The sequence below is a fragment of the Podarcis erhardii genome (genome assembly GCF_964252035.2).
Source record: "Podarcis erhardii genome assembly, chromosome: 5".
NCBI classification, from domain to species: Eukaryota; Metazoa; Chordata; class Lepidosauria; order Squamata; family Lacertidae; genus Podarcis; species Podarcis erhardii.
In genome coordinates, this window is record NC_138509.1 from 40,257,974 (window position 1) to 40,284,110 (window position 26,137).

A 26,137-nucleotide genomic window follows, 5' to 3' on the forward strand; every position below is an offset into this window, starting at 1 on the left:
GGGGAATAGGCTGCATGCATTTGATGACATTTTTCCTGTTTTCTCTTCCCACTTAAGATGCCCTGCTTGAGCTCTCACACTTGCACTGATGCTGTCTTAGCACACCCCAGGACTGAGCATGTTAGCTCTGATCCTTTTCAAGTGCTGTGCCTGACCTCTGGGTTCCTGCTGACCACTCTGATGCTCCCGCTCTTCTCATCCTGACAGCTTGATCTTTTCTTCATAATCCCTCTGACAGGTCCCTTGGTTTTATTGGTGGGCTCCGCTTGACCAGACTCACTCACTCTTCTGTCTTCTTGGTGAGGCAGCCTTTGCCTTGGCTCCTTCAGTGCTCTGACTTGCATCAAATCTGCAATCTGTCGGTATGGCAATCTGTTGATTCATAAGCTTCCCTGCACTGATTTATTCATGTGATGCAAAGCCTCTGTGTGTGATAGGTATTCTATGACAGTCTGAAGTCCACACTATTGCACAATAGTGGCAGTCATCAGCTGATAAATATTGTGCCGTAAACTGTCCCTTGGAATTATTTAACTCATTACAGACTGGATCTATATAGGATGGGGGTGGGGAGAGATCTGTTCCATTTGCATGCAGGATATTTTAAATTCTCCCTGAAGCAGCACTCGCTGGGATCTGTGAAAAGTCCAATTTATACTTTATGTTCAAGATTGCCTTCAGCCTTTTGCAGGCAAAAAATTATGTCTGCCTCATCAACCGCTCCTCCAGAACCCAACCACATTCTTCCTTGCATGTCTCAAATTCAAAACCCTTATGGAAGCATGGAAGTGCAAATTCCAAGAGAGGAATCAGCTTGATTACTTCTTGCATGGAGGAGCCCTTCACATGTCCACAGATCTTCTGTGCAAAGCAAAGACATATCTAGGGGAGCATGACCGGTTCAGTTGCACTGGGTGCAGAGCTTCTAGGGTGCCACAGCAGGCACCACAACTAATAAGTCCAATGGAAGGCTCAATGTGAGTGGGTGCAAAGCCATGGTTCAGCCAGAGTCAAAAGTAAAGCTGCCATTGCAATTTAGAAGAGCAATGCACTGAAATTGATGTTAGGTTTTTTCCATTTTCCCTGTGTTTGTTCCCTTTCATGATCTTTGGCCAGTTGTCTTTCACTGTGCCATTTTGTGGGGCAGCTAATAGTTCCAAAGAATTGCTATCACAGGTATGACAGGTGACAGTTTTATTTTCGAAATGTTTTGAAGATGCAACCACTGAGGTCATATTTCCTACACTCCTGTTCTTCTAGTGGAACGGACTTCTGCTTCCTTTCTTTTCTCCTGCAGTCCCCTGCACACCCTCAAAATCTGCTCCAGGGTGTTGGGAAAGGAGCATTTCTTTGCTGGGTATCTTATGATATTTAAATATCCCTATACAAGACAACAGTTGCCCACACTTTTTTTTTTACTATTCACACATGGAATATTTAATGTAATCCAGATGATTACAGTGATTTGGGGTTGGGAGATTATCTACAGCTGTTCAAATATATTGTGTACATCAGAATGCTTTCAGACCACAGGTAGAGGTCTTAAATTATTGTTGCCAGTCAATAAGTGTCTTGCTTCTTACCACCTGAGAGCATTCTAGCCTACATGATGAGTAAGAGACACTCAGGAATGTGGGACTGCATGCTATGTACTACTTTGGCATATATATATATATATATATATATATATATATATATATTCATGTGGTTTGCAGCCAGAAAGGTGGGGAAAGAGATCTATATGTTGGAGAAAGGGGAAACTAACAGCATTGCTGCAGGTTTTAATTATATGCATGAAGAAGCATAAAATCCATCAGCAGGATTTGTTCTTGCTAATGTCAGGTAGACAAAAGAGAGTCAATTAAACACAGAAGAGTTTGCAAAGGCTGATAGCAAATGTGGATGCTATCCATTATCGTTCAGAGGGAATACTGATGCATATAAAAACAATTTTATGGTTTGGTTTAATGGAATAGTTTACATGGGTCTATGCAAACTGTGAATTCCTTGGCTTTAAAGAGATAGCTATTAAAGACTTTAAGAAGCATCTTTGCTTTCAAATAAAAACATTGGAAGCTGTCTGATACCAAGTCAGACCAGCTCAGTATTGTCTGCGAAGTCTGGCGGTCTAGGGTTTTGGACAGGGGACATTTTGCTGAATGTGCTTACTCACATTCAGGAATAAGGCAGGTTTCCTTTTTTTAAAAAAAATAATTTTTATTAACCGACCAATCAAATCAAATCAAATCAAATCAAATCAAATCAAATCAAATCAAATCACATCACATAAATTCCGAATTACAAAGCCGAATTTTAATTTTTGTTGTTGTGGGGACCCATATTTCAAGTTCCGAAGGGGATTCCAATCATCTTCTTGCTGCTGCGTTAATATCCACAAATCTGTCCAAATAATGTTCATAATTCTATCCAGTCCTATCTTGCTGTTCTCACATCTCATCTTGTTCAAATATTTTTCTTTTTTTCTTTATGATCTCTTCTGATAATCTCTTTAAGCAGGTAAACACCATTTATAATCCTGTGTGAATTTTCCGTTCGTCCAATCATCATGTCAAGATGGTTTCCATATATCATCACTTTCATAAATAAAAGCACTCTTTCCATCATCAGTCTCGCAAATCTGTCGCCTTCTTTAGTCCCTCTGAGGAGGCTCACCCACAATATGAAAACAGATCTATTCCTCCTCCCAGACATAAGTCTTTTGACAGAACTTGCCAAAATGGCGACGCTATTTTTTGCTGCGTCATTCCAAAGCTCTTATACTTTCCACGGTCTCCTTAAAACATGCTTTGTTTAGAAAATTATCTCCACACAGTCTTAAATCCTCAGCTTAAGTCATTTAAACGGCATTTCTGACTTGTGACTTGTGGGGGGGGGGATTCTTGGTTAATCACATAGAAAAAAGAAAGGAAAGTCCCCCCCATCCAGTCCCATTGCCGAACATACCAAGCCTTGGTGTGTCTTCTCATGATTTATTCCTGTTCCTCCGACTCGTCTTGTTTCTCAGAGATCTCTTCAATTAGCAGTCTTTATTCCCCATTCTTCCTTGAAATATGTGCATTCGCTTCCTCCTAATTGTTTCTTTTGAAGTTGCTGCAGCTAGAGGCGCAAATCAGAGACAGCGTCCAGGAGTGCCGAAATCCGCACAAGGGCTTTCTGCCTAGTGCCCCCACCCCCTCAAATTCGGGGGTGGTATAGGGCACAGCAGGCAGGGGCAGTCTCCCCCACATGCTTGGGGGGTAAGGCAGGTTTCCTGATCACGAAGAGGCTTGTGTGTTTGACTGAACCCACTTACAAGCTGCCTTCAGCTTTGCATGCAGAAGTCAGGGAACAATGGGGCAGGGGGGGTACGTATGCAACAGACACACTTCATGCTAAGAGGGCTCCTATTGTTGTCGTCAGAAACTTACACTTCTTGAAAGTGGTCAAGTCGGATGTTCATAATGTTGTGGTTCTTTTTCCATTAAAATAAAATAACTTTGCGTTCTAAAGCAAACAACTTATGCTTGCCATTCAAAGGTTACATAAAGCAAATATTAACCATTTGCACAAATTTCAGAAGCATGCAATATCCACTAAGAAGTGGAAAACTGGTGGCATCTCAACATCTCCCCGCACCTGCAACACATTCACTAAATTCATGGACTTAGAAGTGGAGCCACATCCAGTAGATCTCCCCACCCCCTAATGTCAACATGTACAGAGTGAGTGTAAAAGTAGATGCTTACAGTTTTACAGATGTAGGCTTCCCCCATGGTCCTGATCACATGTAAGTGGCTATGATCATACCGCTGTACATGGGTAGGCCCTTTCAAAGTTATTCCCATTGGAACTGGGGTGGGGGGCAAGGGTAGAGTGGCCAAGGGTGGGCAGAGCCAGAGCCAATGACAGGCAGAGCCAACTAATTCTGGTTTTGTCTCCATCCCCTTTCCTGGTGCATATAGCCCTAGACTGGCTGTAAGAGAGCCAGTGTGAACTAGTGGTTAGACTGCTGGACTAGGACCTGAGAGATCAGGGTTCTGCTCAGCTATGAAGCCCCCTGGGTGTCCCTGGGCCAGTCACTGTGTCTCAGCCTAACCTACCTCACAGGGTTGTTGTGACGATAAAATGGAGAGGGGTAGCAATGTGCACCCCACCTTGAACTCTTTGGAGAAAAGGTGGGATAGTAATGTAACAGAAGTAGTAATAAAAAGAAGTTAGAAGGCGAGCAGGTGAGGACAACTGAGGTCAGTGGGGCAGATCCCCATTCACCCTAATGAGCCAACCTCACAGCTCAGTCTATGGATGTAGGAAACAAGGCCAAGTGACATGACGCGCTGTCTCCCCTGTGTGTTCAGTGTAGGTTCTCTTAGCCTTCAAGCTAAGAGAAGTTCTTTCAGGCCCCTTTCTCCTCTCTTCCGCTCCCATGCTAAGTACAGGTTTTATAAGAACCCCGAGGTTTGTGTGTATATATATATATCTCCTTGTATCTGTTGGAAAACATGTCTAAATAGACACTCAGCTCATTTGCTTCACTGATTTTGTCAGCTGGAGCCATCTGCTTGCATGGACTTTCAGTTCCGGCTTTCTGCTCCCAGCACGTTGGTGTCCGAATCGTGTTGACCCTGCCACTGCTAGCCTGGGCAAGGTCTTGAGATGCCAGGCTCTGCCCATAACCCTTCATGCACAAGAGAGCCCCATTTCTGACCTGCTGGGTAGTACATTTGTGATCAACACCATAGAGTATCAGAACAGTCACGGCATCTTTCTCTGTACGCTGCAGGTTGGATTCATATTTATTTTAATAGAGCTGGTTTTATTTCTATTTTTATCGACTTGCTCTTTTTAAAAGTTAAATGAATATTTACATTGTTTTATGTGAACCTCTTAGAAGTTTTTGATGACCAGGCAGTGTATAAATCTTGTTAAAATAAAATGAACCCTTGAACAGGTTCAGCAGAGAAAGTCAAGATGTAACTTAGCCTTCTTTAAAATCAATGAGATTTAAGTTCAGCTCGCTTATCCCGTAGCTTGCAAGGACCAAACGTTCTTCTTACAGTGGGGTCCCATTAGCTACAATTATCAATAAAAAGATATACAAGACTCTTATATTCCACTGCTTGTCAATGGCATTAAGGGAAGATGCCCATTGAATTGCTTTACTTCTGCCAAATAACCACTGTATTATTCAAGATTGCTCTTTCCGCTGGGCTAATGAAAATGTTGAAAGCTGGCTTCCTTGGAAGTGGATGCTTCAGGAGCCGAGCTGCCCAAATGTCCATTCTTTCATTTTCTTACCCCTTTCAGCATGCCACCAGGGCTGTTTCTCTGAGATGCTTATTGTTGCATTCAGCCAGAAAATATTCTTGAACAATCAAAAGAGAAGGCACTCTCTTGCTCGCAATGCAGCAGGTGATTTAGAAAAGCCATTATGGCTGCTCAGGAGGGCAAAGAATGTCTGGCAGGAAAGTGGAGCTGGCAGGCCCTGGATAGGCAGGGAATCCCGAACAACACACACAAAAGCCTTTGGCAGGGAGGAAATGAATGAGGTTAAAGTCAGCATGAAAGATCTCAGAGCATATCCTGAGAAACGGAGCATAAAATCGGAGCAAAAATAATTCCTCAGCCGAAGAAAGATTGCCCATCCTCACATGACAATCAACAAAAAGGCCGAGAGGCTTTTATAGGTTCAGGACAGGGGTCATTCTGCCTAGGATATTTCCCCTGTATAAGTGAATTGTCAGTGCACAAATGTTCAGAGGAAGGATATGTGGCTGTTTCATTGGGAAGGTGTAGCTTGGGAAGGCCAAGAGTCATCATCATCATCATCATCATCATTTATTATTTATACTCCGCCCATCTGGCTGAGTTTCCCCAGCCACTCTGGGCAGTTCCCAGTCAAGTATTAAAAACAGTACAGCATTAAATATTAAAAACTTCCCTGAACAGGGCTGCCTTCAGATTTCTTTTAAAGATAGGATAGCTGCTTATTTCCTTCACATCTGAAGGGAGGGTGTTCCACAGGGTGGGCGCCACTACCGAGAAGGCCCTCTGTCTGGTTCCCTATAACCTTACTTCTCACAATGAGGGAACCGCCGGAAGGCCCTCGGCGCTGGATCTCAGTGTCTGGGCTGAGCGATGGGGGTGGAGACGCTCCTTCATCTCAAACATCATCTCTTGATGAAGGAATATCAGATTTGGGGTTGGCAGTCATGACAAGGAGCCTTCCTTCTCCAAGGTGGGTTCATGGGGCATCATTCAAAGCACTGGAAGGGCTGTTGCTCAGTGGGGTAGAGCAACTGTTCTGCACGCAGAGCATGGGAAATATTTCTGTCTGGAACCCTGGAGAGCCACTGCCAATCAACGTAGAAAACACTAGATGGACAAATAGTTTGAAGTGGTATAAAGCAGTCTCCTGTGGAAGGAGGAGGTAGAGTACCAGAGTACTACAGCACTCCAATTGGAGAACAGCTTTTACCAAAGGTGTCATGGATTTTGAAGACACTCGAACTCAGGATGAAAGGGAGAAATGCGCTAAGAGGAAGGCACACTTGGCAAACCCTCACCATGATCAACTCCCACCCAGAAACCTATGTCCCCACTGTGGAAGGAGGTGTGGATCCAGAACTGGCCTCCAATCATTTGCGGACTCACTTTTCTTTCTTTTTTTTATTTTATTAATTTTTTAGAAAAGTTTTTCTTTTACAAATTTAAATAACACATACTTTCCAATATAATACATAAATTCTTTTAGACTTCCCCCAGCTCCCTCCACAATCCTCATGATTTTAAAATTTAATTCACATTTCCTTTATAATTGTATTGCTAGTTAGTGAATCTTTACAGCTCTTTCCCCTCTTACAACACCCTTTCTCCTCACAAAGCCTCTTTAAAACCGACTAGCGTTGTCTGTTCATCACATATATTTTCCAGATAAATCGTAAACTTTCTCCAGTCCTGTATGAACTTGTGATCCTTTTGGTATCTGATTTTTCCTGTCAGTTTTGCGGACACACTTTTCAAACCATGTTTATGGAAGACAATCTTACTCGGCTACGAGTGATTGCCAAAGAAGAAGAAGACCCTTGCCAACGGATCTGTAAATATGCAGTGCCAAGACCAGTAATGGTGTTCTTCCTTCTTAGTATAAAGTAATGGCAAGTGAAAGAGTTCATTAGCTGGGATGGATATGGATGTGGAAGAGAGTGCCTTCCCCACTCAGGAGCTAGAGATTGAGGACGCTATGGTCACATGCCCTCTTAACATCCCACTGATCAAAACTGGGATGCTTGTTGTAGTTGTTTTGCTCCTGAGCTCTCACACGAAAGCGCTGGACCAAAATTCAAGCATCTTTTGGTCCCACACACTGGCACATGGCAGACAACAAAACCCCCCAGGACAATCTGGGATCTAATCAAAAGCCAGGATTCACTTCTGTGATTCTGGGGTGTCCTGCTCAAATTGGGACTATTGAGGGGTATGCATGCAGTCACACATTGACTGGCTAGCCACACTCCCACACTAGGGTCTCTGAGGTGCCTCTGCCTTCATTGCAATCTCCTACTGGTCCTTCCCCCATGATCATGCCACCTTCCTATTGGCTTCACTGGGCACAGCTATCTCTACTTCAGAATTGCACTTGTTCAAGGACTGAAGAACCCACAGTTTAGTGAATAGGATTGGTAGCTAAGAATATTCCCTTTCATTTTGATTCTGGCTGTACTCAGAGTCTATGGGGGTTGTTCTGCAATTTAGGAATGGAGTAAGCATTTGTTTTTGAAGTGCAAGTCCCTGGCAAAAAGCAATTCTTTCCCTACAGAATTGTGAAAATGAATGCTAGGGTTAGCATTTTATGGTTGAAATGCTTCAGTTAAGCTTTCTGCTGACTGTAGGGTGTGCATGAAGCTTGCATCTTAATGCTCACCTGCTGTCTGCTCGAACCCCTGCCAAGATTACTACAAGCCGGGGATGAAAGTGCAAAAGATTTTAATGCAGGCAAACTTCATATATCTAAATGTTTTAGATTCTTTTAATGCTCTGTGCATGTGGATAAGAATCAAAATTGCAACTCCAGAGACTCTAATATAGAGTGCTTCAGTATGCAGTAGGTATTTTTAGTAGAACAAGCCCATATAATAAAGGATATGGCACCGTTACCTCTTCCTCTTAATGTTTTACTGCCTCCATCTCTTTTGAAAGGCTCCTCACAGCCAATGCTTACATTATTTTGTGATGTGGCAAAGTCTTAACAAAGTCATTTTATTTTATTCCCATGTTGCTTTTGTGTGGTGAAGCACCATGCTCATTGCTCAAAGCCACAAAATACACAAAGTCTCAGGGCGTGTGCAGAGTTTTATTTGATCCAAGCTTCTTGGTAAACACACTCACACTAGCGCACACCAGCTCACCACAAAAAAGAAATAACATGGTAAAATCAGGGACAGACAGGTGGATTGGCCTATGCTATATGTGTCCCACACCTTTCCTATTCTAAACTACAGGGCAATGTGGTGAGACCTTAGCTTTCAGCATCTCTGTTAGAGCCACCACAAGTTCAGAATTTGTATCTCCTCATCCCTGGAAGTAGAAGCTGGGGAAGAAAGTATATCTGCTAAACTCTGGTAAAACCAGAGAAGATTAGGCCAACTTCATCAAGATTCCCAGAACGTACAAAATTTTCACAGGTTTGCAGTTGAGGGTTTTCAGAGTGTGGAATATTCATGGAAATATTGTCTCATTAGACCAGGGATAGCCAATGTTGTTGGACCACAACTCCCATCAGAACCCTAGCATGGTCGGTAGTCAGGGGTGATAAGTGTTGGAGTCCAATAACATCTGGCAGTTGGCACACTGATTACCTCTGCATTATGCTCTCCCTGAGAGATATCTTATGAGATCCCTCCCAACCCACCAGAAAAGAGCCTGGTGGGAAATGTGGCTTCTTCTCACTCAATTCCAGTATTCTTTGATCCAGAAACTCAACGGATGAGACCAATGATTTGATTGCTTATCACCTGGCCACATCAGAGGGTGCCATTTGGATGATAAAGAAGCATGAAATTATCCTTGCTGGGTGCCATTAACAGAGTGGTGTCAGTCCAAGTTTATAGGAGATGTCAACAGAAGGCAGCAGTCCTAAAATTTTATCTCAAGGGTCAATTCAGCCAGGAATTATGTGGCACATTTTTAAAGTCCAAATTGCACTGTGCCGGTGATAACCTAATACTGTAGTTGTCTAGTCTTTGTTACCAGTGCATGTAACAATTTGGCAAGTGTTGTGGCCATGTGTTAAATTACAATTTGTTTTTATAAGAACTGTTTTAAATCAGGGCTTTGTTTTTGGAACTTGGACCATACAGCTGTATTGTTTGAGAATTCAACTTTCTTCTTTACAGAGCAGCTCTGCGGAGGCCATCTTTACCCTAGACAAAAATAATTTGTTTCCAGTTCTTTTTACCTTGTTGACATTATCTGTGTTACAAAGTCAGATGTAGGTACTTTAGTGTTATAAGGCTATTATTTTGCAAGGTAAAACTTGGAATTAGTTTAGACACATGTTTTGAACTCCCCATAGATTGACATACCATTTAGAGGAAGTTGTGATGGATTAAGTATTAGCTGGGTATATTTCTATAGTTCCCATCCATGGCGCTATTTACATTACTGCACACCATTGAATATATGTATTTAACTTTATTAGAAACACAGTTAAATATATAGCTGGGCAAAGGGATGGTTATTAATGATAATAATAATAATTACACAGAAAGCAAATACAAATGTTACATGCTGAGATCTTAGTCTCAAAACAGTAAGCTGGATGAAGGCGTTGTGTTCTTTACATGAAAATTCTTCAGCTGCAACTGTGGCCCAACCAGAATTAGACTTGGCAGCTAATCAGGAGCTGAGGTGCATCTTAGATGCCAAACCACCCACTTGTACAGGCAGTTTGACATTCTATAAAAGCTCTTGCTGTTACTCCAGTCGAGTGGATCAGTGTGCATGCCTTCTCACCCTTTGAAGACAGGGTCCCCATCTGGTTAGCTGTGCCTGCTCCCCTTCTCCCAACTCCCCCCCCCCATGCATGCAGAGGACTGAGGTGGATTGAAACTCCTTTCACTTTTTTATTTGGTAGTGTTTAAGGAAGCTACCGTCTCAGCACCAATACCAATTGTATTAAAATAATCATCAGCTCTTGTGTAGTGTGTGTTGCTCTAATCATTTGTGCTGGCATACAGTAACTGTCTGCAAAAGCATCACAAAGTCACAGCAATTCCAACATAATGGCGCATTTGACACATTGCGATACTGCAGCAGTTTTATCTTACTTATTCAGTGTAATGGTTTGAGAGTTCGATTGAATTCATGCAATGCACTTTGGTGCTGGTAGAGCAAGCCTTAGGATTTATACTTTATCAGCTTGCCAGTCTTACAGCCCTATTCCTAGCAATGAAGTGAATGGAAAGTGTAGTGATGCCTTTTTAAAGATTGTTCTTGGTTATTGAGGAATTTTTTAAAAGGTAAAGGACCCCTGGATGGTTAAGTCCAGTCAAAGGCGACTATGGGGTTGTGGCGCTCATCTCGCTTTCAGGCTGAGGGTGCTGGCGTTTGTCCACAGACAGCTTTCCAGGTCATGTGGCCAGCATGACTAAACTGCTTCTGGCACAACGCAACACTGTGACATAAGCCAAAGAGCAATGATCAGCAATGATCATTGCAATAAGCAGCAGAAGTGTTTAAATTCAGCACTGGTTTAAGGAAAGGTAAAGCAAGCCAGAATCATCATCCGTGGTTAATGTGGTTATGTATTAAAGTTTTATATCCCTAAGTGCAACTTATTTACAGTTTAGTCCCTAGCAGGAAGGCAGTAATAAAAACAGTGCTTATTTGAAAAGGCTATTAATTTAACGGAGTTGCTAAAACAGAGCCTGCTGTACATGTTTGGGGGAAAGAACTCACACTGTTTCAGTTACAAAACAAAAGCATTGCACAGTTTAATTAATGCACTTTATTAATGAAATCCTACATGTTTCATAATTTGCACATATGCAGAAGCTACTTAGTTTTCAGTGAATAGTTCTGCACCTTTAGCGTGAAACAAAGCAGCTACTTTATGTTCATGCTGCCAGAACTGTTCTTCTACACCCTTGGTGGTATTTCACTAAGACTTACTCAGAGTAGACTCATTGAAGGCAATGGACATGAAGAAGTTAATTTCAGTGAGTCTACTCTTGAGTAAGATTGAGTTGCATATCGCCCATTTTTTAATCATTTCAGTTGTGGCTTCTGAAGTTCGTATAAGGAACTGTGAAAATGCAGACCAGCCATGGAACCACGACATGCTGTGTGTCCTCAGCATCACATCAGCCGAGGAGTTAATCATGGGTACCAAAAGGGGTGGGGGCAAAGGGGCATAGACAAATGGTGCTGCCATGCATTATAACAGGACAGCCACAAAAGTAATTCGGATTGGAATACCTGCCTCTTTTCACCGTTTTTTGCTTCCTCAATTAAAAGGTATACTAGGCACCAGTGGTTGCATGACTCATGAGGATGTTGGAAGCTGTGCAGCCAAGATGCGGTTTCATGGAGAAAGATGTTAGAAGTGCCTTAGAGGTTTTCTGACACAATTTTCAGTTTCTGAATCCTTGCCTCTAGCCACGTGAATATTTCACTCTGCTTGTGAAAGGTAGGGGGTGATTTGCAAATATGTAGGGAACACATGTTCTTTTCCAGTAAAGGTCTAACACTCACCCTTTCCCCAATGGCTTTTACACATTCTGAATTCACTTCCCTTGACTTTGTTGTTGTTTACTCGTTTAGTCATGACCCCATGGACCAGAGCATGCCAGGCACGCCTGTCTTCCACTGCCTCCCTTCCCTTGACTTATAAACTTCCAAATCCTACTTTCATCTAAATGGAATAATAACAACAACAGAAAAACCCTGTTAAAGATGTTTTATGCAACAATTGCCTTGAAAGTAGTCTTCTGTTCCTTTCTTTATTATACTGTATTTAGAGAACTCAGTTAAGAAGTCTCATTGAAATCAGTGGCATGATTCCTAGGCTCTGATCCAACTAAAGTTAGTAGTATTGAAATTCCATTGAAATCAGTGAAGTTTGTCACATTGGTTTCAGTGGAACTTAAGCACAACTGGCTTTTCATCAGATCAGGGCCTTAGAATTATGCCATTGACCTCAGTGCAACTTCTACTGTGCAAATGCCCTGCAGCCTGTGGCCTAAGGAGATTTTGTGAAAGGCAGTTTTTAAAAATGATATATAATGTGCCTCAAAATATGAAACCATGCTCCAGCTTATACACATTTGAACACTTTGTTGAAACACAAATCATGTAATTCAGGTTCAGTTTGTTTTTGTTTTGTTTTTTTCTCTTTGCCACCCAAGGTCTACAAGATGGTGAAATGATATTTAAGATGCAAATATAATTTGCTGCCAGTTTTTACATTTTGAATCCCCACCAACACTTGCTGCTTTCTCTCTGGAGTGCCTATGTGTAGCGAAGTATGGCCAACATAGTTCATTTTCTAATGAAATAACCTTTACATAAACCATTTCCCACACCATATGTATGCAAACCAAAATGACTTACATTTATTCTATCATTCAGGGGTAGCCAACATGATACTGTCCAGAAGTCATTGGACTCAAACTCTCGTCAGCCTTGGCTAGGATGGCCAATGATCAGGGATCACAGGAGTTTTAGTCCACCCTGTTGACTATCCCTGCAGTTAGACACCAGTAGGACCTGTCCAAGCCATTCTGAAGCCTTGGGCAGAGCAGGATCTGCTACCACTACCTGCATTCTGCTGGTACCTGCTACTTTCTTTCCAGCACTACAGAGAAGTCGCCTCAAGTCTCATGGTAAAGAGGGTGATCTACTTTCCCTCCCAATCTGCCTCAGTGTGGCTCATGGTATTCTGACTCACAGATCTGCATTCGAATTAGACTCTCAGTAGTGGGTTGTGGTGCAGGACAGTGCTGCTTTCTTGACCTTCAGTCACCACCATCACTGTGGTGCACCAGGAGGATAAGGGGCAAGGCAGCAGCGAGGCTGGCATGGTGCAAACACACCAACTTGGGGGGGGGGGTCAGATTGGCTCCATTGGCATGTTTGCACTGCACCAACCTCACTGCCACCTCACCCCGCCTAGTACACCACTGTGATGGCAGTGATGGGAAGTCAGGTAAGCAGCACTGCCCCCACCAACCACTACTACTGTTGTTGTTGTTGTTGTTGTTGTTGCCATCTGTGTGCCTCAAGAGACAATGGAGTGAGACAATGGCATACTCCTCAGGGGGTGAAGTTAAACCATTGCATTAGCAGCACCAAAGTGACCTTTCCAGGGTCCAAGCCTGGGCAGTGTGTATGGAAGTCCTTGGCTGCCCAGTTGACAAGACCCCTCCCTTGACCTTGCTGGTATGGTTCAAAGGAAAGCAGAGCAATATTACTGTTGACTCTGTGATTATAGCAATGGATAGAAGAAGGATTGGCGTTTATCTTCCTGTCTATCAGACTGAATCATAAACAGAAATGCCTGTAATGAGCAGTTATTTGGAACTGACCGTGGTGCTATATGAATGCAGCTCTTAAGGTTCTGGTTATTGACCACCAAGTTCAAAGCCAGATTGCCATACAGTGCTTAATCCAGTGAATGTTGGCAGGGAAGGGCCAGCTTACCCAATGTACTGTTGTTTTTTAAATACAACGATATAGCAAGTTTATACAATTTTGCTGAGCATTAGGTAAAAATAGGAATTCCTCTATTATCTGCTTTCCACTAAGGGCTTCCATTGTCAAATGTTCAGTCACTTGACCAGCACCTCCTCTCTTGTAAGAGAGTCTGAACACGAATTGTCAGAGTAATTGAGAGAAATAATGAACAGTATTGTTTTCACAAGAAACAGCCCATAGAATATTCTATGTAATTTGCAGTTCAAGTTTCATAACCAGGTTTATGTAGTTATGTAACTTTGCTGCATTCCGCTTCCTTTGTAATTTGCAGAGTGTTTCCCAGCACTCGTGACCCCTCCAGGTTCCCTATGGAAACCTCGAGCCAAAAGCTTTGTGGTATATAATGGATTGCCGATGTCAAAACTGTGTCACCCTGAAGACACGTTAGTGGGTGAGAATGGTCCTCTCTGAATAGGCAACAGCTGTCATCTCTTTACTTGTGACGGCTGCATGTCATGAAAGTCTCCTCTACCCATTTATATTGGTGATTACAAATCGTTCCCAATGATAAGCTATTTGAGTCATTAGTGAAAGGCAGTTTTCTCTCTGAAAAAGAAAGTAAAACTATGTATTGTTCCCTGCAACTTTAGAATCTTCTATTTTTGGAATAATCACATCTTTTGTGGAGACGTGTTGTCATTTTTAGAAACGCTGCGCATCCAGCATGAAAAAGGCACAGTGAGCCATGGTGAATATAAATTGATGTAGGGGGTGGTAGGGGTGGCAGAGAGAGGGGGCTTCAGGTTGTTGGTTTCCTGTAATCTTGGTTCTCCAACTCCATTAAGGAGAAGGAGAAGCCTGCAATCAATAGTTCGGCAAGTTATTTTGAATTCAAATATGGAATCCATCTCTCCATCTTGCCTATTCTCCTTTGCTAGCCTTTCGTCAGAACAACTCAGTCAGCCTGAGCCAGGATTCACCTAACCACGTAAAAACTCACAAGACATTATCTAAGTAGGTTGAGCATTTGAAGGACTACCTACATTGGTATGCAACTCTGGCCTGCTGCTAAATTTGATCAAATCAGTGGGAACTAGGAATAGGATTTTTCAAATAGCACACTTTTGCTTTCTATCCTGTGTGGAACAACATTTCGCCCATAACAGATCGTCCTTTTCCCCACAGCTCCTCTTAAAAATGCTAAGACCCCATGAGCAATCTCCAAATGCTGATTTTCATGTTAGCTGGCCATTTGCATTAGTACTATTGTCCTCAACCCCAAATCCCTCTTCTTCCTTGATGCACACACAAGCCTTGATGTACATAGCTTTCCTTATTTACTTCAAGCGAATGAATAGTTCTGTGTATATGTCCTTTTGCACAACCACCTTGTGCTTTCCATTCAAGTGAGCAGAAGAGAAGGGTATGTCTATATACCTCATCACAGAGTCTGGCCCAGAATAATGGATTCATATTCTATTTACTAATAATCAAAACAGCAACATCCGCTCATTACATATTTTAGTTTTTACGTCTTTTGCCCCCATACGCTGAGCTCTTCGTGAAGAAGGACAGGCTAGAAATGCTTTAACACAATGTTGTTGTTGTTGTTGTTGTTGTTGTTGTTGTTGTTGTTGTTGTTACACCTTTGTATAAATAAATGAATACTCCTATAAGAGGTTTGACTGGCTGGCTGATATCTTGAAGAGGAGGACTACACATTGCCACATTTTGTTATAGCTCCTACTTCTGGATTGTGTTGGGTGGAGAACCTGCGAGAAAATGCCAGAGATCTTATAAAACATGTGCAGCAAAGCACAACCAAATTAAGCCAATCAAGGTGTAACTGAAGTGGGATTCTGTTTTTGACTTCACATAGACTTAAATCAGGATTCGTAAAAGCAAAAATGTTTATATTTAGGAGCCATAGATTTTTATTTTGCTAGGTAAACGTAACATAGCATCTTACACTATGAGTACTTTTTAAAGATCATGGTCATTATGAATGTAGTAATAATTTTCTAGCTGCTTTGTCTGCAGATCCAGGCAACATTAAACATAATTAAAGTGGTGTATAAACACACTTCCTAGCTGCCATTATATCCCATTATGGTTCTGGAATTAGCTAGGAGCTAAAACTCAAATGGAGCCATAAATCAACTAAGCAGATGCCAGCAGCCTCTTCTTTAAATGTTAGTTTCCTCCTAACAGAAGTGACAAGTATGTGGGCTGCTGCATATTCACCATGACTCTGTCGCATCACTCACAAACAAAAGCCACAGCCTTTTAAAGGCTGAATAGTATTGCAATTATTTATTATATTATTATTATTCCACCTTTTCTCCAAGAAGCTTAGAGTACTGTATATAGTTTCTAGATTATACACATTTAAGATTTTTTGAAAATTGAGTGGGCGGTAGTGGAATCACTTGTTTCCTCTTCAGTTCTTTTGAGCACCTGATCCACACTTTTTATTTGGGGCGGGGGCACATTATTTTTCTTTAAGGGTGATTACTTTTATTTATTTTTGTCTGATTGACTGAGATGCTCCATGTGTACTGTTGGCTATGCCTGAATCCCCACAGGGTGAAAACCCATTGGTGGAGAGGGGCTTAATGTCCCTAGGTGAGAGATGGGGGAGAGGTTGCCTGTATCACCTCAGATGAGAAAACTGGAGGAAATGAGTGGGTTTTTTTTATATGGTCTAAACCACTGAGCCTCTTGGGCTTGCCGATCAGAATGCCGGCAGTTCGAATTCCCACAACGGGGTGAGCTCCCGTTGCTCGGTCCCAGCTCCTGCCCACCTAGTAGTTCAAAACCACGTCAAAGTACAAGTAGATAAATAGGTACCGCTTTGGCGGGAAAGTAAACGGCATTTCCATGTGCTGCTCTGGTTCACTAGAAGCGGCTTGGTCATGCTGGCCACATGACCTGGAAAAACTGTCTGCAGACAAAACGCCAGCTCCCTTGGCCTATAGAGCAAGATGAGTGCACAACCCCAGAGTCATCCACGACTGGACCTAATGGTCAGGGGTACCTTTACCTTTAGATGATTATTGGTTGATTATTGATAAAATATTCCACTTTTTTATTGAAGTAAGAATTGCATAGGTCAAATATTGTGGTGGGTGTAAGGAGAGTGTGGTAGTTGAGAGTGACTGTGTATGTCTAAGACTGTCTAGAATGCTGCCAGTGGAGTTCTGAAAAGCTCTGGGTTTGTTGTTGGTAAAGGAGACCAGTGTATGAATGTTTTAAATGAATATTTTAACCTTAAAAGGTTTAGAAAATCCTCCACTACTGTGCTTTAGCAAAAAGAAATTCACAACTCTTCGGTGTTTATCGGGCAACATTTTGAGCACTACAGCTTATGGCTGCATATGTGGATCCTTGGTGTTCGTATATTTTGTTTTTCACATTTATATCTCACTCTAGGAAAGTCAGGATTGAATTAGAGATTTGAACCCCGGTCTCCAAAATCCAAGCCCAACACTCTTACACCTCATTTATGATTATAAATGGCATACCTCTATGAAATACATTGGTGGGAAACTAATGAAAAATGACAAAACTTTTTTGTCTTTTTTGCAGTGAATTTTGATCACTTCCAGATACTTCGAGCAATTGGGAAAGGAAGCTTTGGCAAGGTAAGAGAATAGTTTGTAATTTGAGTGTGGGGAGGGGGAGCAATTAAGTGCATTGTAGTAAAGATAAAAGGAGGTGTTCAGTTAACTGTTTGCACTTGCACAAGGATTACCCCTAGAGCAAGGAGATATTCCTTCCCCTTCCTCTCCTGTCCATGCCCCTCACTGTCTGCAAATCTGTTCTGGAGGATGGGAGGACCCTCCAGAAAAGATTGGGGGGGCATGGAGTAGGGGGGGGAATGATCTATCCCCATGGCTTGGTTTGCCCATCATAGCAAGCCAAGTCTTGGCTTCACTGCCCAACTGAACTGAAAGGTCCAGGAAGGATCAAAGTGTCTGTGATTTCCACCCCAGGAGCAAACATATTTGCACACTCATGCTAAGTCATGGGTTGGCTTAGTGTTGTGTATAAACACAACTGATGTGGCTTATATAGAAACCACAATACATATTGAACTGTATAGCAATAAAATCACAAGGTAAAACGTCACAACACACACAGTGCAATCTGATACATGTCCATCCCAAAGTCCCTTTGAGTTCTAGAAGTGCATATAGCAGCTGAAAAGAGGGTTGATTTCATGGGCTTGGCTGTATTATCAACTGCCTGCTACTTCCGAACCTTTGAATCAAGATTTGGGTCATATTTCAAATCTCTTTTTAAAAGGCTTTATTTAGAAAAGCGACTTGGCCCATGTCTGATTGTTTTAATTTTAATTTTGACAAGCTCATCTCTCTTCTCAGGCCCTGATGAATGTCTTTGAAACCAAAAGACATTATTCCTCTACTAATCCAAAAATAATCAGGGAGCTTAAGGTAAAAGTGCTAAGTGTCTTGGAATCAGCTGATTTGCAATGTGCAATTTATTCAGTGACTCATAGAATGGGTTATGGCTCATGTGTATGAGTTGTTATTTCCATTACGATCTGTGTAACCTTTTAATTCATTGCCCAATAAAAGGAGCTAATGAAATGCAGTCTGTGGGTTCAGGCAGGTGTCAGAATGTGCAAAACTCTTACTTTTACTGAATATTCCTGTAATAGTATGCTACTGAAATAAAAAGCTGTGCCTTATCCGTTGAGCAGGTATATAAAAAGGCACACATTGAAGGTGCACATTAATTTAACAGGAGTATACCGAGAGAGAAATAATGACCCGACAGAGGTTGAAAATACAAAATTTCAAAATCTAGAAAGAAAATCCATCCAGGCATAAATGTTTTAACAGCTAGACTTTCCACTTTAAGCAGAGTTGTTCAAACCCAGAAAATGCAATGTAACAGATTCTTACCTGTGACTGGAGGTGTGAAATATTCTGGACTGAAGTGTGTGCTTTGAATGTATCTTTCAGGTTTTTAAAGCAGTCATCTACTTAAACCCTGTGCATCATTCTGCTTTGTATATGTATATCAGCACCCTAAACAATCCTGGAGGATATCTATTTAGTACGACAAAGTCAGATAAGAGCCATCATTTGGAGACTCATTTTTTTTTAAAAAATAACCACAAGACACATCTGTGCTGGAAATAAATTACTAAGCGGCAATTATTCTGGAAATCTTAATATCAAGTTTATCCACACAGATTGCCGCTCCCCCCCCCCACATTCTTGTCTTGCTCCTTTGATAAGATGGCTCAGTCCTACCCTCAAAGTGCCCCATTTAAGAGCCTTCTGTTAGACCGTTCTGGCAACGAAACCACCATGTTTGGTGGGTGGGAGAGGGAGGTCTGGGCCAACAGAATGGAAGGCTGGTTGAGTCAGCAGAATTGAGTAGAGGGATTCTGTCACTCAGTGCAACTCTCCCAGCCTTGCATTGGGGTTTTGGTGACTGCAGCCTTACCTGTGAGTAAGTCTCATAGAATTCTCTAGGACTTACTTCTGAGTGCACATTACTGTTAGTCTGAATCTTATACCTCGTGGACACAGTGTACTCATATAGGGACCATGCTATCTCAAGCAGTTTTCATTATGTGTAGTTCAGTTCAAAAGTACTAATTCACCACAATATAAACATGGCTGGCACCAGGACACGCCATCCTGGGCCCAGAGGAATTCAGAAGGAGTACTTAGTGTGGTGGGTTTGAACTGAGAAAGGGAAGGAATACTCAACTCTGCTTTCCACTCTACTGAAGTGGCACATGTCACTTAGCACAGGGGCATGTTTTGCAAGAGTGGAGGGGGGCTTACCACCTTTTTTCAGAATTGTCATCGTCAAAGTGTTGCCGATTGAGGGGTCGCCAACGTGGTTCCTTCCAGATATTGTTGGATCAAAACCCCCATCACTCCCAGCCCGCATAGTCAATGATCAGATATGGTCAGAGTTGTAATGCAAAGCCATGTTGGCTAACCCTGTAATAAATGTGCACGCACCAGTTTGTGAAACCCCCTTTCACACATAGCTGCAGAGGAAGGGGGAATTCTTCCCTACAGTAAAAAAAAAAAAACTAAGCTGTTGTGGTTTGGGGTGCGGGGCTTGGAGAGGAGACTATATTGGAAATACAGTGGTACCTCAGGTTACAGATGCTTCAGGTTACAGATGCTTCAGGTTATAGATTCCGCTAACCCAGAAATAGTACCTTGGATTAAGAACTTTGCTTCAGGATGAGAACAGAAATTGCACTGCGGCGACAGCGGGAGGCCCCATTAGCTAAAATGGTACCTCAGGTTAAGAACAGTTTCAGGTTAAGAACGGACCTCCAGAATGAATTAAATAATAATAATAATAATAATAATAATAATAATAATAATAATAATATATTATTTAGACCCCACCCATCTGGCTGGGTCTCCCCCAGCCACTCTGGGCGGCTTCCAACAAAACACTAAAATACAATAACCTATTAAACATTAAAAGCTTCCCTAAACAGTGCTGCTTTTAGATGTCTTCTAAAAGTTTGGTAGTTATTTTTCTCTTTGACATCTGGTGGGAGGGCATTCCACAGGGCTGGCGCCACTACCGAGAAGGCCCTCTGCCTGGTTCCCTGTAACTTGGCTTCTCGCAGCGAGGGAACCGCCAGAAGGCCCTCGGCGCTGGACCTCAGTGTCTGGGCAGAACAGTGGAGGTGGAGACGCTCCTTCATGTATACTGGACAGAGGCCGTTTAGGGCTTTAAAGGTTAACCCAAGGTACCACTGTACATTGCTGGCCTGGTTATGGTAGGGTGAGAAATGCTTGCGTATGGGCCCTGCCGATGTAGTCCTGGTATCAGAGATGTACCTAGGTCCCCTTGGGCCCCTGGCAAGGAGCAGTATCAGCACCCCCCCCCCAAAAAAAAAACCACCACCCCATAACTTTACCATAATAACCACATTAGAAATTAGTACATTTTATGTGACCCAAGTACTTGAAGCATCCTGAGTGAGAGCAAAGTGTGGAGGAAGGGTGAAACTATTTGCATTCCTTTGTGCCACAGTGCAAGACAGACAAGAAGCTACTTCCATGCTTGATCTCCCCGCAACAGCAGTGGCATGTCACTACACACATATCCCAAACACTCCATCGTCTGATAGGTGACTTTTGCACTCCCAGTGGGGGTCAGTATTGCCAGCAACTGGGTGTGCCTCTGCCTGGTATTCATATACATGGAAGGGAGAAGTGGTTCCCACATTGCCTGTGTTCGGTCTTGCATCTGTAACCTAATTATGTTTTAGCTGAATGGGCTTTTTCCAAATAGTTTTAGAAATGCAAGATACAGGATTTTTCCCCTCTTTTTACAAATTCACTAACCCAGTTAGAGTGAACACATGTCTCTTCCCACCCAGTATATTTATCTCCTCTCTGAGAAGGAGAAACAAAAAATTGTCGTTCTAATTTTGGACTTTCTACTAAAGAATATATAAATTCTGAACAATGATAAAAAAGATTAATTGACCAGTTCACACAGGATTCAGCATTTTCTCAACTGCTCTGCTCTTGTCCCACATGATCACTCCTTGCATGCCCCAGTTTGCAAACAGAGGTATGGATACGTTCAGCAAGGGTTTCCTGTAATTCTGGGGACTCCAAGCAATGCTGCCACTATAATGGAAACTGCATGCTGAGGGCAGTGCAGGTTTGTGTGCTTTTGTTTGTTTGTTCATATGGTGGTATGTTTGGGGACTTCATGGAGAGTGATTGCATGGAAAAAAGGGACTGGGAATACATGTGTGTGTGTGTTTGTGTGTGTGTGTGTGTGTGTGTGTGTGTGTAAAAAGTTTGTAGCTATGGTTTTGTGAGCACTATCTTAAAATGAAAATGGCATCTGAAGAAGTGTGCATGCACATGAAAGCTCATACCAAGAACTAACTTAGTTGGCCTCTAAGGTGCTACTGAAAGGAATTTTATTTATGTGTTTATTTATTTTATTTTGTTAAAATGGAAATATATGCAACTCTAATGGAGTATATTTCCATCAAATTAAAATTTCTATTTACCTAAGAGATCTACACATCTTTTAGTAAGAAACCTGTGAATGAAATAGTATAACCCACTCCAAGTGCACCTAAATGGTACATTAATACTTAGTGACAGCATGGCCTTTTTCTCTGCCATCTAGAGCAGCGGTTCTCAACCTGTGGGTCCCCAGATGTTGTTAACTACAACTCCCATCATCCCTGAGCTCTGGCCTTGCTAGCTAGGGGTGATGGGAGTTGTAGTTCAACAACATCTGAGGACCCACGGGTTGAGAAAGGCTGATCTAGAGAGTCACAGGTCCCCCATTCCTACTATAAGGCATGGCTGTATAGAAAAGCAGAGTAATGACAGGAGAAATCAGTAGACCCCTGCCACTGAGATTTCATTGAGATGGGCTTCTATATCTGTTATCCTTGGTCAGCTGTTGGGGCACCAGTGCTGAGGTGGGGCAAACTGCTGACACCTGCCCTGGGACAAGAGGTAGATGGGTATAGCCACCATTTACATTTTCAGCAATTCCTCCTAGGTACTGTCACTCTGGGACATTGTAGACAATGTAAATGACAGCTAGACCCAGCCATCCAATGCTTCTTGGAGCATTGGTGCTGCCACAGTGGCTGACTACCACTCTCAGGTAAGCCCACCAGGACATATCAGTAGAGGAGAAGATCCAACAGAGTGAACCGTTCACTTTAACTTGGAGCTGGCCCTGGATTTAGTGCATAAATAATTGGAGCATTTTGTTCGTTTATAAAACTACTATTGCTAAGGGTGCAACTCAGTAGGTAGAATTATAAATTAGCAGCTGCTGGATGTGAACATGGAACAGCTAAATTAAATTAAATATAGACATAGTTGTTGATAAAATAATATGCGTTAAACAGAAGCCAATTGTAAGATTTAGTTTTGCCTGCGCTTCAATATTAATCTCTCTAATCCACGCTCCTCAAAACAATATGTGAACCAAAATGCAGCTGTCCTCCAAAACTCACACTTTTCTGAATTATGAGATGCAGTGTCCCAACCCAAACTTTGTGCAGAAATATGTATATTATGCAAAAGTGTGCATAAAGAGCATATATTCGTGAAAATACAAACGTACAATATATTAGGCAACAATGCTTCAGAAAGATGTTTATTAGACAAAATTGCAAAAAAAATGTATATTAGGAGAAATGCGTACAAACAAAAATGATAAGGGGTGTGTGTGTGTGTGTGTGTGTGTGTGTGTGTGGGTGGGTATATGTATATCACAACCTGATATGGAAAGATTGTGATCTACACACAAGATAGAAAAAAGTGAGAAACTGAAACTGATACAGGCATACCTTCCTTGTACAGTGGTACCTCAGGTTAAGTACTTAATCCGTTCCGGAGGTCCGTACTTAACCTGAAACTGTTCTTAACCTGAAGCACCACTTTAGCTAATGGGGCCTTCTGCTGCTGTGCCGCCAGAGCACGATTTCTGTTCTCATCCTGAAGCAAAGTTCTTAACCCAAGGTAATATTTCTGGGTTAGCGGAGTCTGTAACCTGAAGCGTATGTAACCTGAGGTACCACTGTATTTAAGCAATCATGCACTGGAGAGGAACTCTCATTTTCTTTTCTTTAACATTTTTTTTTTAGCAGTAGCATTTGCTGTTCAAGTAAAAGAACTGCCTGTGTTTTTAACTGATGCTGGGCATATATGCAGCAAAGCCAATCACACTTACCTGGGAGCAAGGACAGAGTCACACATCCATGTTTATCATTTGATAGCTGCAGCATAAACTGATGACATACAAGTGTGAAGTGGCTGCTACCCAGCAAACACCACAGAGAACTGTTTTTTGGGTTTTTTTTAACCATCTCTTCAATCTGTGGTTGACACATGCAGCCGTGTGAGTCACTTACAGTGCAGTCCTATGTCTACTCAGAAGCAACCCTTCACTGAGGTCAATTGGGTTTACAACAAGTTAAGTGTTGATAGGACTGCACCTCTTAAGTGGCAGCTGATGAACTGAATCAACTGATGGGTGAATCAGCCTCAAATTCTACCAATTTCCTCGTTTGCATCCTCTCCGAGGAAGATGGCTTTTGCATGACCTTCCTAAGAAAGGCTCACGTCTAATGTAGTTTGCTGTTCAGAAGTAGTTTAACCTTATGATTGCATGGCTTTAATAATTCACAGAGCTTGCAGATGAGAATGACAAAGCTTTAATCTACTTATATAAAGGTCACCGAGGCCTACACTGTAGAAATACTGCAAGTACAATCAGTTTCGAAAATGTCTCAGTATCAGTTCCAATTAGATTTTTTTTAATTTTTTTGCTTGACAGCAAAATGTACGTATGCTTTCTCCTTTTTGCACTACTTTAGAATAAGCTCTTGCTTTGCAAAGTAAGCGCGCGCGCACACACACACACACACACACACACACACAATATCGCCATACATAAAGAAACCAATCCACACAATGAAGCCATTCCTGATGTAATACAAGAGCAAGGAGCACCTGCTATATTTTACTTACTCCACCCATCAGATTGTAGAGGATTCCACCTCTGGATCACCATGAGGTGTGATGTCTCACTGCTGGACCACCAAGCTGACCCTTTTCTTTTCAATGGGTAGAATTCAGCATAGTTCTAAGGAGATCTTTCCATCAGCATATCAGCTTACCAGCTGCAGCAATCTCCCTTCTCCTCCTCCCCCCATGCACTGTTCTGGGTTTCCCCTCAACCCCCCTGAGCCAATTTTCAGGAGGGGTGATGGGGGTATGCAGGGAGAAAAGGGGGGACGACAAAAAGCCCCATGGCATTAGTAGAAGACTTTGCACTAGCTTCTGCTAGCAGGACTCATGAGTTGAAATAGTTGATTCCAGCCCAATTTGTATATCTGCTTCAAGGTGTAAGATCCCATTAGAGGGACCCAGAAAATTAACATGAAAGCTCAGAGCTTGGGGTCACCAATATAGGCCTTCACTGGCATCTGGTGAGCTCCTACTTTTCTCACCAATTGCTATGGTCTCACTGGATTCCCAAAATATCATTGACCTATAACTATGGGCCAGTAGGTTTGAATGAAATGCCCACAAAGGGACTTATCAGAACCTGAACTTTTAGATTCTACTGATTGAGATAAAAGATGAGTTCTACCACTGTCACAGCTGAAACTTCATAAGTTACAATGACACCTCATTAGCAACAGTATCAGTTCCACAGCTTCCTGGCAGTACAATATATCTCTCTGGCTTCAGAGAGAAGTAAAAGACCACTTCCCCCCTTTTACACAGTTAACTATTTACAAACCTAACAGTTTTTATAGCATAGAAACATCATTACTTATATATTTCTCCTCATAAAGATACAGTTTCTTCACCTAGCCCAGCAAGATTTGTAGGGCCACATTGTTCTCTACCCCTGGCCTAGAGCCATCGGTTTATGCAGTGAAGAAGTTCTATACTTTCCATTCAGTCTTCTACTCCTGTGCAGAGAAATCCAAAAAAGGTCTATGAGCACCCGTGGACCTGAATAAAAAACTCCTTGCTGGCCCACGTAAGCTGCTCTGAGCTTTTTGTTGGAAGAGTAGAATATAAATTACATAGCTAATCCTTCCCACAGCCTTCAGGGCTTCTCTTGGCCCAGTCATCTTTCATTTTAAGCCTAGATTACAATGAGGAACATCGCAATCCACAAAAGGCTTTACCCAGGCACACATGTTCTTGAAGCAAGCTGTTTTCCGAACAGAAACAGACCCTGTGGAATGTGCTTTGATCTATAGATCAGCTGATTGATTATTAGCTTTTGGACTCAGACTAGGTTTCTTGAAGTAGGATACATAATAAAAACAAGATTTTAACTTCAGTCTCGAACCACGGATCATGGATTTATATTCTAAAATATCCTATCCTGCAAATCAGAAATTCAAATTCTGCAACAACGTTCTTTGTTCTGGTTGCTTTTCTTATAATCATTTGTAATAAAAATCTTGTCGCACTGAGCCTGATAACATGATGGCAAGAGAAAACCTGATATATAGACATAGGCTAGGCCAGATCAAGGGCCCAAGGCAACTAGCAGCAAAATATCAAGTGTGCCTATTCAGATATAAGTCCCTTTGACTTAAATGAGACTTGCTGTCTGATGAAAGTTTGCAGCTTTAACATTCCTCCCCCACCCTTAGTCTGATCACATGTGGAGTAATAATACAATCACACAAAAACATCTGGAGTTGACAAGCACAATTTCCTTCAGTTTCATTGCTTCCTTCCCTTTACAACCGTTTGGTCTAGACAAACACAGCAGAATGAAGTGGGAATGAAGTGATGCTGCTCTGAGCTGTGGTCGTGTGTCTACTATGCACATTAACCTTCAAACTTGTTCTCTGCTGCTTTTATGAGATTATTTTGATTGGGCTGTGGAGATAATGCTA

The 26,137-nt window shown here is 42.1% G+C and overlaps 1 protein-coding gene across 1 annotated transcript in view; it reads left to right on the forward strand.

Annotated features, from left to right (window-relative positions):
- STK32C (serine/threonine kinase 32C) overlaps positions 1–26,137 on the forward strand; it is a 382,168-nt gene that overhangs the window by 293,090 nt on the left and 62,941 nt on the right. Inside the window, exon 3 of the mRNA XM_081863318.1 lies at positions 17,281–17,336. Coding sequence (XP_081719444.1) covers positions 17,281–17,336 — 56 coding nt within the window. The remainder of the gene's footprint in view (positions 1–17,280; positions 17,337–26,137) is intronic.